The sequence below is a fragment of the Pongo pygmaeus genome, chromosome 5, assembly GCF_028885625.2.
Source record: "Pongo pygmaeus isolate AG05252 chromosome 5, NHGRI_mPonPyg2-v2.0_pri, whole genome shotgun sequence".
Taxonomy (NCBI): Eukaryota; Metazoa; Chordata; class Mammalia; order Primates; family Hominidae; genus Pongo; species Pongo pygmaeus.
Window position 1 is genome coordinate 106,126,887 of NC_072378.2, and position 21,490 is coordinate 106,148,376.

Below are 21,490 nucleotides of genomic sequence, written 5' to 3' on the forward strand. Positions count from 1 at the left end.
AAAATGTTCCCTAGAATGAATCTTATAATCATACCAGTGTAGAATTTTTCTACAAAAATTTTATGTAGAAACCCAATATATAACACAGGTAAAGATATGGCAGCTTTTGCTAATGTGGGATTGAGACCATCTCCTAAGTTCTGTTTGCTGATTTATAACCCATGATAGCTTCTCATTTAACTCTGTGAGTCAGTTTGCAAACTGGTCCAGAGTAGAGGATCACTAACACGTCTCCCATTTCCAGTATCTGGGTCTTTTATGTCTAAACAGCAAAATATTTCTTTCAGAGTGTAAACCATCATAATTTATTAGTTTTGAATTCTCAAGCAATTCACTTAAACTTCTGTTTCCTCACCTTACAGTGTGAACAAAGAATTCTAATCTCCAGTTACATGAAGGATTAAATGGGATATCCAAGCAAAGTACTCAAGCAGCGACCCTCAATAACACGAGTGACTCTCTTCTCCACCCCTCTCTCCTGCTCACTCGCTAATAAAAAATAATGGCGTCAAAAATATTACTGATAAAGTATGTGAGGACAGAAGATCAGTTTTAAAAAGGTCATGATTTAGTAACAAAAAGTAAAGAGTGATTGTAATTCTCTTCCTACACACGTTATAAGAATAAGTTCATTTTTTTAGTACTAGATATATCAAAAGATATATAAAAACCATGGATTCAATTATGTGATTGGCATACAAAGGGCTGTAAGAATTTGGCCTCATGGTAATACCTCCTGAATTATTCAGTTCCATTTTTATGCAGTATGGCATATAATTTTGATAAATGTATTTTTTAAAAGACAACAAAAACCCAGTCTTGATGATTATGCAAATTAAATTAAGAAAAATTCTTAAGTATTAGAAACCTTCATGTTTATTTAATAGTGCTCTCAACACATATATTCAGGTGGAGCACACCACCTATAAGTCAAATGAGCCCTACTGTACTACAGATATATCATTTAATAGACTTTAGGTAAGGTTATTTTTTTAAAAAAGATGAAAACATTCAGGTGAAAAAAAACCTTTCAAAATCTTTATGTTATACATTTTAAGTATATCATTTGAGAATTCGCACTATGTGATAAATTTGAGTTCTAAAGATTTCTATTACTAATGGCTACTAATTACCTTTCTCATCCCAATCTGGGTTTTAGGTCTTATTCAACTAAGCCAATTTCAACAAGGAATATGATCTATAAATGTCTTTAAAAACAGGTGACTTGAGATTCTAGTGAGGTGCTTGCGTTTCCTTCTTACTATTAATATTTAAAGAAGGCTTAAAGAAATGGATGATGTATCTTTAAGGGAAATTCATACATGTTTTTAACAAGAAAATTTCAGTTTAATTAATTTTTTAAAAGCTCATACTTATAAATATGGAGTAAAATTCTAAGATCAAATGGTATAACCATTGTGTTCAGCTTTGTGGCTTCATATTTATATTTTATAATTCAGCAGAAAACGACTTGATTTGCTATCTTGGAATGTGTAATACTGAAGGTAAAATTTCTGAAAAATACTTAATACTGCTGAAAAGTTTTAAAAAATAGAGCGACGAGCTTTCTGATTACCACTAGCCTGAACAATTTTGTTCTGTCTGACAAATTCTTTAACCTCTGATATGTTCATTAGTAAAACACCAACTAATTGAATCCATCGACATGAAAAACCACAGGCTGAAATGTGAAGTGCATACATCATGCTGAAGGATTTTGTCTCAGCCACGGAGGTAATAGTCAGCGAGGTCAGGTCAAAGAGGGTTAAACCAAGCCAGGATATAGCCAAAGAAATACATCAAACGCTGATTTTAAAAGGGCAATTAATCTTGGACAGAAATGCTTCCTGGGGAATGAGATCTCAATCTTAAGAGCACACTACATGATGTAGCAGTAAAAATGAACATATACAAGCTTACAGGGCTTTTATCCTATGATCACAAACAGAAGGAGAGTGCTGTTTATCAGAAAAATACAAACCCATTTAAAAATACTTACATTAACTTCTTCCGGATCCATACTCACTTAGCAGTACAGGTCTTAATGAACATGCAATATCCCAGTATATACCAAATACCAGATATATCAAATATCTCTTTCCATGTATACATTTTATATCTTCATTATTTCTGTCCAAAATATTTTCAGAGCTTTGACTCAACATTTTAAACAATTTAAAAACATGTCCATATTAATTCTTTCATTGACTTTTGCTTATAAAAATCTCTGTATTTCTTAGTAAGGAGGACATAAACTAAAATTTAAATAACATAAAAAATCCCATATGATCAGTTGTAATTATAAAAAGCAAAGTGTATTAAATTAAGTGATTGTAAGGCCATTTTAAAACTGATTAAAAGCTTCCTGACAATAAGATACAAATGTGGTAAAAGTTAAAAATTCAACCTTGTTCATTAATAAATACATAAATAAACTTTGAAAACAATATTATTTTATCTGCTTTCATAAAATGACCCAGTAACTCTAGTTGGGTGTAACAGGGTCCATTAATATTTGTCAAGTATGAACTATAGAATAGCTCAACTTAATTGATTTAAAATATAGACAATAATTGTACTGTTTACATATGGTCAGAATGAAGCCCCATAGTACCTGTTTCGATGAAAAGATGACTTGTTTTTAATTGTCTGCATGTACTATTATTTTGGTAAGATAATTTTGTTTTCTAGTGCTAAAGATGAAATAGTTGTGCAAGTATGTGTTTCTCATTTTGGGGACAGTCAGGTTAATTCATTTAACTTCTTGAGATTAAGATAACAGTAGTTCAGAAGGAGAAACCAGAAGCATCTTCTGTCAGGTCCAGTAATCTCATCATTTCCAGTAGTGGAGAATGAAAATAATCAGCATTATTTCTTTGATTTTAGAAAAAACATATGTAATGGACTTAGGAATTAGGAGATTCTCTATCACCAGAATTAGTCAATGCTGCCCATGTGCTGAGACAACATGCAGAGATGGAGGGAGATGGAAGCAATCAAAGCAAAGAATTTGATTCATTTAATCTTAGAATTTAATAGTATAATGATAAATTAAGAAAATATATTGTAATTAGTAAATTTAAACTGAGCCTAACATTATTTAAACATGCTTATGAGGGCTACATTTGAAGAACTTTTGGAATTTCCACTGTGAATGACACTGTATCATTTCTTCCATAAAATATGTACACAATAAGGAATACAAGCAGAGAGTGCTAGGCTAAGACTGAAAGGAGAGGCTCCCGTTACAGCCAAGTGACCCCATCCCTTATGTCAGGCTTACAGTATCTCCACGAAGTTACAAATGGACTTTCTTTCTGTGGTCACTTATGAAGAGATTAAACACCAAATATATGTACAATTTGCTCTTTATGGTTTTCTCCAATGTGAAAACTACCAGCAACTATCTATTACAGTCTAGTTTTGGACCTTTTGCCTTAAAGAGGTTTAAAATATTTTAACATGTATATGATCACAGTGAATCTGGCTGCAGGAAATGCAGTGACTATGAAGATGCCTTAGTAAAATAAGCTTATTTCTTCCATACTAGAGACACTTCAGGCACTTCTAATCACGTCCAGAAGTTAAATTCTAAGAAAGTAGAAATCAATGTCTCTTGCCATAACTTATTTTATTTATATAAGCAGTTACAATATTGATTTACATTTAGAGCATTATACATTTATAACTTCTGTGTGTAGGCTGAACATCATCTACTTGTCTACGTATAGTGGAATTAACAACAAACAACAAAAAGAAAAACAAATGTGCTTCTTTATCAGTTTCCTTTGTAAATTTCTTATGAGTACAGTTCTTTTACTTGTGAAAAATGCTAACAAAACTCTAAGAAACAAAAACAGATTCAAATGTAAAGTCTCGAAAAATACAAAAGACTATGAAAACTCACTTCAAAATACTTCTGGTTCATTTAAACTCTGTATGCATCCTATAAGATGGTAGCAGGAAGCCTCATTATTTTATAATAAGAAAACTGAATATTCATTTAAAAAAACTCGAAATGATTGCCCAAATCAAATGGTGTGAAGGTACAGAGATACTAATTCCTTCTAATTCAAATTCTAAATGAATATCTAAAGAATTACTGAAATTGTAAAACCTGCAATCTGATGAGGTTTGGGGATTGGAGTTTTTTTTATTCCTGTGGCATGAGTTTGCAAACTGAAGTGCCTATTCTTCTGGGGGCAGTGCCATCACACTGACAAATGTGATTATTACTCAAATATTATCTCAAATCACGAGATACTAACCAGCTTCAATTTTGTCCAAATACTTAAAAGTATCTGCCTTATATGGTCAGCATGAGATTTCTATGTTTCTTTTTCTAACTGCTTTATGTCTGAAAAAAATTTATCTTGTCAGCTAATTCATTTTATTAACATAATCCAATCATATACAGCAAAGGAGAAAAAATGTGAATATACCATCTTTTCTTTTCTTTTTTTTTTTTTTTTTTGAGATGGAGTTTCACTCTTGGTGCCCAGGCTAGACTGCAATGGCACATTCCAGGTCACTGCAACCTCTGGCTCCTGGGTTCAACCAATTCTCCTGCCTCAGCCTCCCGAGTAGCTGGGATTACAGGCATGCACCACCACACTCAGCTAATTTTGTACTTTTAGTAGAGACGGGGTTTCACCATGTTGGTCAGGCTGGTCTCTAACTCCTGACCTCAGGTGATCCACCCGCCTAGCTTACCACGTTGTTATACATTACATTAGAAGACTAGGAAATGAAGTATAATTGGGTAAAGCTTATAGGTGTTTTGTATTCTCCAAGGTAAAAAATAAATGTTCTTGATATGTTATTTTTAATGAACAAAGAAAAAAATATTTCACTTCATGTCTGGCACAGAAGCTTAGATCTCTGAGTCATTTTAACTACAGCTGAAACGACAAAAACAATTTACCTGAGCTCACCTTTGGTCATTTCCTGTTACCTCCAACTTGACTAATTCCCTCAGCCATTTACAAAAAAAGAAAGGAACACACAAAAGAGCTCATCATTAATTACTCCACAAGCAGCAGCTCATCATTAGTTACTCCACAAGAACAATGACCTAAAGCACGTATTCATAAATACTAGTACATTCGACTTTCATATGATGAAATCAGACAAAATTCTTTCATCACTGAATCACTTGTAGGGAGCAGAAGACAATGGTGCCACATAACTTTTATGAAGTACTTTCTCTTTTCATCATGTGATGACAGCAAGTTCTTATCCATACACACCCAATCTTAAAGTCTTTCGCTTTCAACTTAAGTTGAGTGCAGGTGTGTCAAAATGCTTCATGTTTGACACATCTGACAATACTACAGGTGAACTGAACCAGGCAGTAAACAGTTTTTTACTGAAACAGTGACTCAATGTTTTGGATACTCTACATAGATTTTTAAATGACAAATTTTTTTTAATATGTAATAAAAAGAAGAAGCAAAGATAAAAGTTTTTCTAAAGAAAAGATACCGAGATATGTTAGAGATGTGGCTTCCTCCTGGAATGAAAGATACCATCAAAAATACCTGAAAAGAATAGGCATTATCTATGTCATTTCAATGAAGTGTGTGTTCCGCAATCAAGAGAAGCATTTGACAGTTTGCATGGGGAGAAGTCTGTCACACAGATGTACTCACCTACAGCACCTGAAATCACCTAAAAGGAAGGTTTGTGGATTAGGTTGTGTGGCTGCGCTGCCTCACTGCTCCCCTCTAAAAAAAAAAAAAAAAAAAACCCACAAGGGAAGTCACACTGCGTATCCCCTAGAAAAGGATGTACACGTAGAGCAGCCTAGAAATTTAAGAGAACAAAGAATCTCTTTTAAAAGAACAGCTTCACAAATTTGTGTGCCTTTCTTGTGTAGGGTCACGTTAATCTTGTCTTGTAACCTGGGTATAAGAGCAGAATAAAGGTGTATTCTGAGAGTGTCAGTTCAAAGCACTTGAATGCTTTTCATTTACATGTCTGATGTTCATCATCACCATTTAAAAAATTCAACAAGAGTGGTCAGGATTATATATAGGAACACTAAAATAACAAAACAAACAAAATAAAAACAGTAGACACTCAGGTTCCTAAGATCATATCAGAAATATTATTAAGAGAGAAGAGCATGTAGGCAGATTAGATACTAAACACAAATTGAAGACTAAGATTTGTGAAAGTAAAATAAAGCGTTAGGAAAAAGCAAGTATTTCAGAATGTTATTTTTAACTAAACCAAAAAGTTAAAAAAAAAGAAAGAAAACAAAAACAAATGGCAGCATAGTAAAGTGGAAAAACCAACAGACCACCAGGAGATGGAGACCTGTGTTCTAAACCTAGTTCTGCAATTAAGTGGTTAAGAGACCTTTGGCAAAATCATGCAAAAATTAAGAGAGTGAACTTTGGGAGGCCAAGGTGGGTGAATCACTTGAGGCCAGGAGTTCAAGACCAGCCTGGCCAACATGGTGAAATCCCGTCTCTACCAAATATACAAAAATTAGCCAGGCATGGTGGCACATGCCTGTAATCCCAGCTACTTGAGTGACTGAAGCACAAGATTGCTTGAACCTGGGAGGCAGGGGTTGCAGTGAGCTGAGATGGCATCACTGCACTCCAGCCTGGGCAACACACTGAGAATCTGTCTCAAAAAAAAAAAAAAAAAAAAAAAGGTAACTTGAAAGTTCTATAGTTATACAATTCTTTAAAGAAGTCAAATACAGTATTAAGACCCAACTAATATCTTCCCACTCTAGGCACTCCTTAACCACACCCACAAACTAGAAATTGGCAATCATGAAATAAAAATGAATTGAACAAATGAATTCATTAACAAAATAAACAATAAAAAATGTCAAGTAAGCCCTCTTTCCTGGATTAAAAAAAGCAACTGTTAACTTTAGTTTTTACAGATAAAACACAAATGTATCAAGGGAGACCCCCCCCTTATATAAACTTGGGACTAGCAAATATGGATCATTTTGTGTCTGTGACAATTGTGCTGTTAGGGGACTGATCATTACAGAACACACTCCTTCCAAAGTTTTGGGTTTCACTGCAGTGTTCTCATTCTATAGTCAAGGATGTTATAAAAAAGTAAGTTTAAAATGACATATTTTTAAAAGTAGATTGTCAAAAAAACATCTAGGAAAAGTGCAATAAGGTAGTCATTTGAAGCTGGGTGCAGTAGCTCATGCCTATAATCCCAGTACTTTGTGAAGCTAAAGTGGGAGTATCACTTGAGTGAGAAATGTAAGACCAGCCTGGGCAACACAGTGAGACCCCGCCTTTTGTCTTTAAAAAAGGTAGTTATTCAAATATTAAACTCTGGCTTAAATTTCATTTACTGCTAATTGATAAAATCATTTGTTATAGTGTGGTTGCTTGTCCCCACCAAACCTCGTGTTGAAATTTTATCCCCAAAGTTGGAAATGGGGCCTAATGGGAGGTATTTGGGTCGGGGTTGGGGGGCAGAGGTGGATCCCTCATGAATAGATTAATGCCCTCCCTGGGTGTGGAGGAGTGAGTTCTCACTGTCTTAGTTCCCACAAGAGCTGGTTATTATAAAAAGCCTGGCACCACCCTGCTCTCTCTGGCTTCCTCTCTCACCATGTGACCACCGCACACACCAACTTCCCTTCAGCTTCCACCATGAGTAGAAGCAGCCTAAGGATCTCATGAGATGCCCAATCTCCAGGCAGCAGAGCTGTGAGTTAAATAAACCTTTTTTCTTTATAAATTACCCAGCCTCAGGTGTTTCTTTATAGCAACACAAACAGACTAAGACAGCATCTAGTTTTTAATGTTCTTTAAAGTACTACTACAAAGTACTCAAAAAGGGGAAAAAACACAATATAGAGAAATGAGTAACTGAAAGCCAGTGCTGCCACAGACAGGTAAGAGGTTTATGGGGTTTATCTCTATCAGCAAGAAAAACGATTAACCTCTTCATTACACTTCAAATGAAAATAACCCATCTATATTCCAAAATCCTAAAAAACAAAGAAAAATAGATATTAAATAGATCAAAAACAAACACCCTTATAATACAGAGAAAATGAACTAAAAAAGTAAGCTTATTCTTGAATTTCTGGGAGTTTCTCAGAAGTTATGAGTTACTCAGGCAAAATTTCTGTAGCCTGAGTTCAAAAATAAAAAGTTTACTTAACTATCTCTAAAGATACACAGGAAAATGGCAACACTGGTTGTCTCTAAAAAGGGGAACCAGGTTAGAGTTTGGTGAACAGGAGTTAGGAAAGAGACTTTTTACTAAATTCCTTTATATATGCTTTGATTTTTAAAATATGTAAATGTATTGCCTATAAGAAAAAAAGTTTTAATTATTTAACTGAACACAATCCATTAAAAAAAACTTGATAGGAATTCACCAAAATTAAATGCTTTTATCCTTCAAAAGAGAATGAAGACAAGGCTGGGCATGGTGGCTTACACTTGTAATCCCAGCACTTTGGGAGGCTGAGGCGGGTGAATCCCCTGTGGTCAGGAGTTCGAGACCAGTCTGGCCAACACAGTGAAACCCTGTCTCTACTAAAAACACAAATATTAGCCGGGCATGGTGGCAGGCACCTGTAATCCCAGCTACTAGGGAGGCTGAGTCATGAGAATCACTTGAACCCGGAGGTGGAGGTTGCAGTTAGCCAAGATTGCACCACTGTGCTCCAACTTGGGTGACAGAGCGAGACCCTGTCTGGGGGAAAAAAAGAGAGAGAGTAAGAGAGAGAGAAAGAGAGAAAGAAAATGAAGGCAAGTCACAGACTAGGAGAAAATATCTGCAAATTGTATATCTGATAAAGAACTTGTATCCAGAATATATAAATAATGCTCAAAACTGAGTAATAAGGAAACAATCCATGAAAAAAAAAACAAGAAAAGGATTTGCATAGACACTTCATCAAAGAGATCTACAAATTATAATAAGCACATGAAAACATGTTCAATACCATTAGTCATTAGAAAAATGAGAATTAAAATCATCATGAGATACCACTAGGATGGCAATACATGTGACTGAGAATGTGGAGAAATTGGAATCCTTATACACTGCTGGTGAGACTGTAAAATGGTACAGCCACTTGGGAAAGCTCAGTAGTTTCTTTTAAAATAAAAAATAAACTTACTATATGACCTTGTCATTCCACTCCCAGGAAGCTACCCAAGAAAAATGAAAACAAATGTCCACAGAAAGACCCATATTTGAATGTTCCTAGCAGCTCTGTTTATAAAGGTGAAAGGCTGGAAACAGTCCAAACACCCATCAGCTGGTACAGGGAGAACCAAAATGTGATGTATCTACCCAATGGAGTATTATTCACCAATCAAACTATGGACACTTGCTTCAATATGGATGCAACTCAAATACATAATGTTAAGTGGAAAAAAACAGTTGCAAAAGACTATATGTTGTATGATTCAATTTATGTGAAATATAATAGGCAAATTATAGAGACAGAAAACAGACCAGTGGTTGTTTATAGCTGGCAGTGGAGCAGAGATTAGCTACAAGTAAGTACAAGGAGATGGAAATGTTCTAAAAACCAAATTGTGGTGATGGCTGCACAACTCTATAAATTTACTAAAAAATCATTAAATAATAAAAAAAGTATTTAAAACTCTTACTGAAAGCTAAAATTACACAGTAGTAAAGATGGATTAGGAGTCTAAGATAGTATTATAATCAACTTAATGTTAATTGCTCCATGATTTAATGATCGTAAATAATATGTTTCATGGTAATGATAGAAAGAATTCAGTAACTGGATTGTTTGGCAAAGATTTACCCCAGCACTAGAGATACACGGATGTGTGTAAGACATCATCAGAAACCTTACTATAAAGGCTAGTAAAGTTCAACGAAGACTTTATAAAATGTATTTATAACCTCTTAAATCCTGTTCAGTTTTAATAATTTTGGGTAGTAGTCAGTGGTCTCTTCCTTCAATCCCTTCTGGTATTGGTTCTGACAGTAAATTTTAGGTGCCCTTCCCCTTCCTAATGAACCTCTGTTCATTTTTAAAGCATTTCATACATGTAGGAATGCTAGTATAAGCAAGCATACTTGACTAAGGAAAATCACAATATTCTCAGGCTGAATGACACATATTTTGGGCTCCATATTCTTTGCTTAGTCATTTAGGCTGGAATACCACAACATTACCGCCAAACCCACTGCTCCTAATTCTACTACTTAGGCAAACTATTTCCTTGGATGCAAAATGCTTCATGAACTGTGTGGTATATGTCATGCAAGTAATCCTGCATTCCTCCAATTCAGAATACATTCATAAGAAACAAGCATTATCTGTTAAAGTATCACCTTCATATATACTAATGCATTACCTCTTTCCTTCATGGATTTAAAGATTTTTTTTAAAAAAATTTCTATTATATAATAAATACAACTCTATGCAATTTTTTTTTTTTTTTTTGAGACAGAGTCTTGCTCTGTCCCCCAGGCTGGAGTGCAGTGGCGCGATCTCGGCTCACTGCAAGCTCCGCCTTGCGGGTTCACGTCATTCTCCTGCCTCAGCCTCCCAAGTAGCTAGAACTACAGGCGCCCACCACCACGCCCAGTTAATTTTTTTTTTGTATTTTTAGTAGAGACGGGGTTTCACCATGTTAGCCAGGATGGTCTTGATCTCCTGACCTCGTGATCCACCTGCTTTGGCCTCCCAAAGTGCTAGGATTACAGGCATGAGCCACCACACCCGGCCAACTCTATGCCATTTTTATGTCAATACAGTAATATGCCACTGAAAATTTCCCCTGTAGTTTAGTAAGCATTAATAGGGCCAGGATTCAAGAGCAGCAGGACATTTTACACACACACACACACACACAATGTGGTCACTTGGTATTCATGAAGGATTGGTTCAAGGATCCCTGAGGATATCAAAATCCACCCATGCTCAAGTCACTTATACAGAATGGCATAATATTTGCATATAACCTATGCACATGTGTGCTTTAAATCATTCATCTCTAGATTACTTGTAATATTTAATGCAATGTAAATCTATATAAATACTTGTACTGTATTGTTGGGGAATAATAACAAGGAAAAAAGTCTGTTTATCTTCAGTACAGACATAATCATCCATTTTCTTTCCCAAGTATTTTTTATCTGCTGTGGGCATGATGGGGAGCCCATGGATATGAAGGGCCAATGTGTATGTATTATACACATATGTATATCTCAAGTATTCAAGTGTATATATGTGTGTGTGTGTGTGTGTCTCAACAGTGGTCTCTATCAGTTAATGGATTACGGGCACTGTTTTATTGTTTTCTGCATTTTCTTGGTGTTCTTTATGTTGTAATAAAGAAAAACAGAATTCAGAAATTTTAAAATTTGTCCCTTGCTTGCAGGAAAACAGCCTTAACCTAAGTTACAAAATTAGCGCCATGAAACAGGTCAAGTTTTTGAACAAACCTGTAGATTGTCAAAGCCTAAAAGAAAAAGGTTAACTAAAAAAGAAAAAGTAGAAAGTAGTAGAAAATTCAAATAAAATACTCATCCATTATTCAGTATTATCAACTTTCAAATATCAAAAATAAGAAAATTATTTTTACCATTTCTGACTTCTTTAAAGTTAATAAACAAAATGCAAGATTAAAAGTAGTATTTATCAGAACTGAATCCATAAATTAAAAACCAGAGTACCAGAGATATACTAAAAGGGTGATTTAAAAACTGTATTTTATTTTGTCAGAGAGTCGAGTCATCATTTTGTTAGTCAATAATTTACAAAATAATATATTAAATATTAAGTGCTTCTGTTTGAAAAGACTTTTCGCTATAAGATATGAAAATATCTTCCTGAAATAACCTGTTGTTTATAAATGTGGAATGCTTATTTTACTTCAGTAACAGAAAATGAAAGAAATGTTTTAATGTTGCTGATTGTATTACCTTCAGGATCAACAGCAGAAGGACAAACTTCTTTGAGGAGATCTCCTAGTGTGTGCAACTGTCCATCTGCAGCAACAGGACGAAACAGCTTCTGAATGAAAGGTCTTTCAGTCGTTGTCTATTTGAAAAATGAAAAAATGATTCAAGCAATTAAGTCTTTGTTGCTGCCAATTACAAATTTATATATCATAAACTTTATGTTGGCATTAGGTGCCTTTTGATACAGTGTTAGCAGAATTACACAACATCACAGATGTGGTATCACTGTGAAAAATGTTTAACATGATAAATTCAGGTAAATCTAATTCTGAGGAAACAGACAAATCCAAAGTTGGGTGGGACATTCTAAAGATAATTGACTGGGACCCTTCAAAAACTTAAAGACATTAAAAAGCAAACAACACAAAAAGATACCAACAAAAGCAGTTTTTCTCAGTATCTCTAAAAGAGACTAACAAAGCAAATATAAAACATAAACCCTGGCTGAATACTAAATTGAAGAAGGACATTTTTTAGAAATCCAACTATGAAACACAGTTTTGGGATAAATGGGGAAATACAGAATGGACAACTGATAATATTATTGAGTTAATGTCAAATTTCTTAGGCACAATAAGGACAATCCTTATTTTTAAGAAATTCGTTGTTCAAGTGTTTAGGAAAGAAGTGCCATGGTATCCAAAACTTAATCTTCTTTTTCTTTTTTTGGAGACAGAGTCTCGCTCTGTCACCCCGGCTGGAGTGCAGTGGCGCATCTCAGCTCACTGCAACCTCTGCTTTCCAGGTTCAAGTGATTCTCATGGCTCAGCCTCCCAAGTAGCTGGGACTACAGGAGCGTGCCACCATGTCCAGCTAACTTTTTGTATTTTTACTAGAGATGGGGTTTCACCATGTTGCCCAGGCTGGTCTCAAACTCCTGAGCTCGGGCAATCCGCCGGCTTCAGCCTCCCAGAGTGCTAGGATTACAAGCATGAGCCAACCGTTCCTGGCCCCAAAACTTAACCATCTAATGGTTGAGAGAGAGACAGAGAGAGAGAAAGAGAGAGACAGAGAATGTGTGTGTGTGAAGACAAAGCAAAAATAAAAAAATATTAACTAATGGTGAATCTAGGTAGAGGGTGTACGATTTTAGCAGTTTCATTATTTCAACTTTTCAATAGGTTTCACAATTTCCAAAATAGCAGATCCAGCCATTTCATCTGACAAAAACTGTTAGTAGCACTACACCATAATTTATTGCTAATAATCTCATTGTTTTACTCTTAAAATTGTTTCATTTACTAAATTTCTTTAGTGATGATGGAGGCTTTATCATGACAGAGTACAGAGGCTCTGAAATGAGCCAGTGTCTATGAAGAGCACCACTGTTTGCAACATCTATGACCTTGCACCCAGTTTCCTTTATCTGTTAATTTGGGACATTCCATATCTCTTGAGTTTGTTGTGGAAATAAATGAGCAACTTTGCCAATCACAGAGTAAATAAATAAATGTTAAAGAGAATAAAAGCATTTTTACCTCCTCTCTCCCTCTTAACTGTTATTTCACTTTAAGATGGTAAATTTTAAGCTTTCTGAGATGAAAAATCATTAAAACTTAACAAGAACAGAGAAATGCCATATATACATATTTTTTGTTTGCTTGTTTTTTGAGACAAGGTTTCACTCTGTCAACCAGGCTGAACTGCAGTGGTGCAACCCCCAAGTTGCAATCCTCCACCCTAAGCCTCCAGAGTAGCTGGGACTACAGGTGTGAGCCACCATGCTCAGCTAATTTTTTAATTTTTTTGTAGAGGGGGGGTCTCACTATGTTGCCCAGGCTGCCTCATATTTTATAAGAATATGATTTCAAACACTTAGGCATTAGAGATAAGTTTTTGTTTTTGTCTTTTAATGACAGAGGTATACCTCAACATATTTGACACAACTGTTAGAGATTTGGTTTAAAAAGAAATAGACATGGATGAAGCTGGAAACTATCATTCTCAGCAAACTAACACAGGAACAGAAAACCAAACACCTCATGTTCTCACTCACAACTGGGAGCTGAACAACGAGAACACATGGACACAGGCAGGGGAACATCACACACCAAGGCCTGTTGGGGAGTAGGGGGCTAGGGGAGGGATAGCATTAGGAGAAATACCTAATGTAGTTGAGGGGCTGATGGGTGCAGCAAACCACCATGGCACATGTATATCTATGTAACAAACCTGCACATTCTGCACATATATTCCAGAACTTAAAGTATAATACAAAATGAAAAAATAAATAAAAATAAATAGAAAAAATAAACATGTAAGCATGTGAGCTGCCTTTCCTAATTCTATGCTTATGTATTCACTGAATACATAGTATTTTAAAATAGTACTCCAATAATATATTTGAGTGTTTGTGACAAGTATGAAAATAAATTGTAATTTTAAAAAAATCTTGATAATATGCATTGAATATGATTCAATTCACTTCACTATTTGAACTCTTTAGGGATTATTTTTAAAAATATGATTGATATCCTTTGATATGTTTTGGCTCTGTGTTCCCATCCAAATCTCATCTCAAATTGTAATCCCCACCCGTCTAGGGAGGGACTGTAATCCCCATGTGTCGAGGGAGGGAGGTGATTGGGTCATAGGGGTGGTTTTCCTCATGCTGTTCTCGTGATACTGAGTGAATTCTCATGAGATCTGATGGTTTTTAAAGTGGTAGTTTTTCCTGCACTCTCATCTCTCTTTCCTGCTGGCTTGCGAAGGTGCCTGCTTCCCTTTCTGCCATGATTTTAAGTTTCCTGAGGCCCCCACAAGCCATACGGAACTGTGAGTCAATTAAACCTTTTGCCTTTATAAATTATCCAGTCTCAGATATTTCTTTAAAGCAGAGTGAAAACGGACTAATACATCCTTCAATTTAAAAAGCCATACTTTCTCATACAAGTTGAAACCAAGAACAATATCATGCATAATCAAGTGATTAACTGTGTAAAGATAATATGGTTGGGGAGTTGAGAGAAGAAAAGAAATGAATAGGGAACTGTAGTGATAATTTAAAATAGCCATCCCTCACTCAGGGTTTTTGATCTTCAGGCCATGAAGAAGCTTTTAATGCTTTTTAGCAAAGGAAATAATGTTGGTGAAAGGCTTTTTCTGACGACTAATGGAAAGCAGTGCTATGTATGGTGGCTTGGTTATGAACCAAAATCAGAATGACTGGTGAGAGGCTGACCAGCAAGCTTATGTGAAGACAACTGGAGCTGGTGCAGTGGAAAAGGAAGAGAGCAGGACTGTACCCACAACTCAAAGGAAAAAGTCAGAAGGTACCTCCCACAGTCCGACCTGAAAACAACAAAGTCAAAGGAATCTTTTCAAGAATTTGGAGCTCTCATTCATATCCTAATTAGTGTATGAAATGTGAGGTGGCTTTGCTATATAATGAAATTACCTGGAATATTTCTAACACAAAGAAACAATAAATGCTTGAGGTGGTGAATATCCTCATTTGGTCATTACACATTGCATGCTTATAGCAAAAGATTACACGGACCCCATAAATAATTGCAACTATTATGTATCCATAATAATTAAAACTAAAAAATTAAAAATTACCTGAAAAAAATGCTAAACAGGAAAGGCCAACTAGTCTTGGTTACATATTAAAAAACAGAAATTCTTCTCTAACCTCACTATTGGAGAAATATCCTGTTATTTTTATATATCTCTCTTTTTTTCCACCCTTTCCCAAATCTGAGCAAGTATTATAAAGGTATAACCTTCAACAATCTTTTATGATGAGGTATTTGCTTACTGGGGAGAAAGCCCCAGTGCTATTACATAGTGTAGCTAAACGCTGTAGAAAGGTAAAAACAAGAAAACGCTCAGCAAAGTGTTGTTTCTCATTTAATGAAAATCTTATTTTAAAAGACAAAAACTCAATATACCCCAACCAAAAATCTGATGAACATTTTTTGTTTAATATTTATTATACAGTGCCCTTAAAAACGTAATATTCTTATTCTTAAAAATTTAGTGTGCTAGCAAATAAGCAATTAAGTACCTAAGTCAATCAGGACTACAAAAAAATACTCAATTTGGGGAGTTAGTTACTTCTATCATCTGAATGCGTCCCTCCAAAATTCATGCTGAAACCTATTCCTCATCATGGCAGTATTAAGAGGTGATGCCTTTGAGAAGTAATTAGGTCATGAGGGCAGAGTCCTCAAGAATGGGATCAATGCTCTTATAAAAGAGGCCCCAGGGAGCTTGTAAGGCTTTTGCCCCTTGTGCCATGTTGGGGGGGTGGGGGTGGGGGCGCAGCAACCAGTGCTAACTCTGAAGCAGAGAGCAGCCCTCACCAGACACCGAATGGGCTGAAGCCTTGATCTCTGACTTCCCAGCCTCCAGAACTGTAAGAAATAACTTTCTGTTGTTTATAGATTACCCAGTCTAGGCTGGGCGTGGTGGATCACCTGAGGTCAGGAGTTCAAGACCAGCCTGGCCAATATGGTGAAACCCCATCTCTACTAAAAATACAGAAAATTAGCTGGGCATAGTTGTGGGCGCCTGTAATCCCAGCTACTCAGGAGGCTGAGGCAGGAGAATCACTTGAACCCAGAAGGCAGAGGTTGCAGTGAGTCAAGATCACGCCATTGAACTCCAGCCTGGGCAACAAGAGGGAAACTGTCTCAAAAAAAAAAAAAAAAAAAAAAAAAATTACCCACTCTAACATATTTTGTTATAGCAGCCCAAATGGACTAAGACAATTACCCTTAAAACAAAAGCTCCCATAGAGAGATCATGCATTCAAGTACAGAGGTTCTTAAGGGCAATGGGAATGGAGGACATATTCCTGCAAACTTTTCAACAGCTCTCATTAGCCTTATGTTAGAGCTCTGCAAAGAAGACTAAATTATACTGAGAAATATTTTTAAATCTCCACAAATAGGAATGCTGTAAACGTTGATTTAGTATATATAAAATTAGACAAGACTAACAATATCCAATGCAATCTAAATCTTAGGTTGACAGACAAGAAAGCCACTGCAAACAGGAATACACCACAATACCTGATCTTGCCACATATTTGTAAATATGCAAAGTATTTCAATAACTTCCAAGAAACAGTATTACTCTCATGAGAAATAACATGATGTAAGTCACCTTTGAAACTGTCCTTGTTACTTTTTCAAATGTATGTTAGTCATTTCTTAACACCAAATGAAATGAAAAACTGAGGTGGTAATGGCTGGCTGCTCCCATCTCTCCTCTACTCATGTGCCTTCACCAATACAGCAATCATTTTTTCTTATATGGGAAATTTACGGTGTTGATATAGCTCAGAGATATATTGAATAAAAGCAGAAAAATGAAACTTGTAAACAATTTAGCAAACCTTATGTATTTTCTTAAATAGTTCAAGTGCAAAACTTAGAATTCTTATAAATAATGTGTGTTACAGCTATATTGTAAATGGTGGCTCATGCCTGTAATCTCAGCACTTCAGGAGACTGAGGTGGGAGGACAGCTTGAGCCCATGAGTTTGAGACTCACCTGGGCAACACAGAGAGACCTCATCTCTTAAAAAAAAAAAAAAAAATGAAATGCAAAGAAAAAGTCTCTATTTCAAATATAGCCAGTAGAGCCAATAGGTTAACCAATATTAACATTAACATTGATAAAACAAGAAATGATGATTTACTATAAGCTGAAAATCAGACAATGTATGGACTTTAAGAGTAACAGGCACAATCATCACAAACTTAAATCAGGTTTGAGTCCTATGAGTTATATAGTTACATGCTGCAACAAAACATGCCAGGCAGTTGTTAAAGAGTATTAGACTCGGCTGGGGGTGGTGGCTTATGCCTGTAATTCCAGCACTTTGGGAGGCCGAGGCAGGAGGATCACAAGGTCAGGAGTCCGAGACCAGCCTGGCCACTATAGTGAAACCTGATCTCTACTAAAAATACAAAAATCAGTCAGGCATGGTGGCACGTGCCTGTAATCCCAGCTACTCGGGAGGCTGAGGCAGGAGAATCGCTTGAACCAGGGGGCAGAGGTTGCAGTGAGCCGAAATCGCGCCACTGCACTCCAGCCTGGGCAACAGAGCGAGACTCTGTCTCAAAAAAAAAAAAAGTATTAGATTCAAGTCCCGTTTCTGTCATTTATTATGGAACCATGGGCACAATTACCTATCTTTCCTGAACCTCAGTTTTTTCAACTGCAAAACAGGAATATATACATATGTGTATATATACATATGTGTAAACACGTATGTATATGTATAAATGGAGATAATACCTACATTATAGAGTTTCTGAGATAATAAAATGCACAACACAATTCTGACACATAACAATTTGTAACTTAAAACATACCATCACCAGGGTCACTAGTTTTAGAACACTGTAATGCACAGTCTAATTTAATACTATCCAAACTGTGTTGACTCAAGGTTTTATTTCCTTTTAGTTTAGTTCATTTACTCTTCAGTTGTTTGTAAGCTAAAAAGTCCAGAATCACGAAATTCAGAAGTTTGCATTTTAATGTTTTTCTACATGGCAAGGAAAAAAAAAGGGCAAAGTCATTTTAACACTACTTTCAAAATCAGCCTAGAACTTAACACTAAAGGCATGACCCATAAAAGGGAATACTAATAAATAGACTTAATCAAAATTAAACAACAACAACAACAGCAAAGCTTTTGCTCTGCAAAAGATCCTGTGAAGAGAATGAAAACATAAGCCGTGGGCTGGGAGAAAATATTTGCAAACCATATTTCCGAGAAAGGTCTTGTGTCTATAACATATAAGAACTCCCAAAATGCAACAGTTTTTAAAAAAAGCAAACAATCCAATTAGAAAATGGGCAAAAGACATGAACAGACATTTTACCAAAGAGAATATATAGGTGGCAAATAAGCATATGAAAACATATCTCACACATTATTAGCCATTAAAGAAATGCAAATTAAAACCACAATGTGATATCACTACACACCTATCCAAAATATCCAAAATAAATATTATCCAAATAAATAATATCCAAAATAAAAATTAGTGGTAACACCAAATGCTGGTGAGCATGTGGAAAAATAGTCCTTCACACATTGATGGTACAAATGTAAAATAGTACAGTCCCTCAGGAAAGGAGTATGGCAGTTTCTTACAAAACTAAACATGCACTTACCATATGACCAAGTAATTATACTCTTGAATATTCCCAGAGAAGTAAAAATGTGTTCTCCAAAAAACTTATACATGAACGTTCATAGCTGTTTTATTCGTGAGAGTCAAAAACAGTAAGCAATCCCAGGGCTACCCATTAAAACAGGTGAATGCTTATAAACTGACTGTAATAGGTCTGTCCCATGTAATACTACTCAGCAATAAAAAGGAACAAACAACTGGTATATGCAACAACTTGGATAGATCTCAAGGGAGTTATGTGAAAAAAGTCAACCTCAAAAGGTTACACACTGCATGACTCCACTGATATAACATTAGTGAAATGACAAAAATTTTAGAAATGGAAAACAAATTAGTAGTTGTCAGAGGTTAGGGAAGAAATGCAGTAAGGTAGGTGGCTGTGGCTATAAAAGGGTAGCCTAAGAGATCCTTGTATTGAAACAGGGCTTTATTTTGAATATAGGGTGAATTTACGTAAGTGATAAAGATTGCATAGAACTAAATACACACACAGAGTATATGTAAAACTAAGGAAATCTGAGTAAGGTTTGTGGATTATATTAATACAATTTCCTGGTTGTGATACTGTACTATAATTATGCAAGATGTTAGAATTGGGGGAAACTAGATGAAGGGTATGTAGATCTTTCTGTATTATTTCTTACAATTACATGTGAATCTGTAATTATCTCAAAATAAAAAATTTTTTCAAAATTTCAAAACAACTAATCTAGAGCTTTGTTAATCAAAGTGTGCTCTGAGGACCTGCAGCATCTTGGTTATCACCTGGATCTTATTAAAATGCAGATTCTCAGGCTGCATATTGGAATTCCTGAATTGGAATCCGCATTTTAACAAGATTTCCAAGTGATTCATGTTTAAAGTTTGAGAAGCACTGGTCTACAACACTGACTTTTAACCTTTCAACCTACTCTAACACATTTGAAGGCCATAACAAAATTCACATCAATAACAGTTGCTCGGTTGGACAGTGACTCTCAACACAAATGAGGGAGGAAAGGTGGGGACTCAAGACTCAGGTAGCAGGAAAAGCCCCTTAGGTGATCCTGATGAAATGTTTTCTCCATCCTGGCTGAAAAACCCACAACACAGTCAATTAAGGCTCAAAACAAAAGTAATGTTTACAATGCTGGAGATCTTTAAAAGGCAGATAATATATACTGTAACAGAGCAAAAGTAATTATTACAATGTATAAATCTTATAAGAACCACATCAGAATTAAAATCACCAAGTACATAATGAAAATCCTTTAAAAAGTATAAAAATGAATGTAGTCTAAGTAAATACTAATAATGGCAGTTATAGTGAGAAACGCTCTAGAGTCTTTTACTCTTCATACTTCCTAGTCACAAACATCTGTTTCCAAAACTGACCCTTCGTATTTCAAATAATTTATGGCCTGGTACAGTAATAAGAGCATGATATTTAAAGCCAGTCAGAAGACACATATTCTAGCTCTGGATGGCACTTGATGACGGTGGACTCAGCTTATGGTTCCAATCCCAGCTCTGCCAATTAGTACCTGTATGACCCTAGTCAAATACTTAAACCTTCTTGTGTTACTTGTGTGTCAATTGTTTCATCTATAAAATGAAGATATTAACAGTATATACCTCAAAGATTTTTTTGTGAAGGTTATACAATTAATTCATATAAAGCATTTAGAACAATGTCTAGCACATAGTGAATTCTCAATGAGTGTTATAATTGTTCTTTTTAAATGTGACTTGACTCTCAACAGAACTCTATTGAATTCTAATATGTATTCTGTATTGAGCTGTCAAAAAAATAAGGATTATAATAACATATACTATTCTTATAGTCAACCCTGTTACTATGTTATTACTAGTGTTAGTTTTGTTGTTTTGGTCATACATATTGTATTTACATACATTAAGAATTATTAGAAATGTTGGTTTATTAAATATGGCTAGAAGGGTATATATCTGGCTCACTGACTGTGGAGTCAATGTCCATAAAGAGGAGGAAGAATGCCATCAGAGTAAAAGGAGATTCTATTCACTGAAACAAAGTGATAAAAAGCTATGAAAGAGAAAAACATAAAATAACAAAAGGGGTGAAACTTAACAGATGCCCAGTAGATGCACAATGCACTGGGTTGTAAAACTTAAAATGGCCTTAATTAAAAGGCAAGCAGGGATGGAGGTGCTGAGGGAGTCTCCTACGGACACAGCAGGCAGAACGTAACGATGACAAAGGGCTCAAGTTTATTTAAAAAGAGATTGGACAGGCCGGGCGTGGTGGCTCACGCCTGTAATCCCAGCACTTTGGGAGGCTGAGGCGGGTGGATCATGAGGTCAGGAGTTCGAGGCCAGCCTGGCCAACATGGCAAAACCTCATCTCT

At 35.6% G+C, this 21,490-nt stretch overlaps 1 protein-coding gene across 3 annotated transcripts in view; it reads right to left on the minus strand.

Moving 5' to 3' along the window:
- The window catches only part of ATG5 (autophagy related 5), a 139,424-nt gene that overhangs the window by 5,302 nt on the left and 112,632 nt on the right, over positions 1-21,490 (minus strand). For all 3 annotated transcript variants that reach the window (XM_054489950.2, XM_054489953.2, XM_054489951.2), the window contains one exon: positions 11,926-12,043. In XM_054489950.2, coding sequence (XP_054345925.1) covers positions 11,926-12,043 — 118 coding nt within the window. The remainder of the gene's footprint in view (positions 1-11,925; positions 12,044-21,490) is intronic.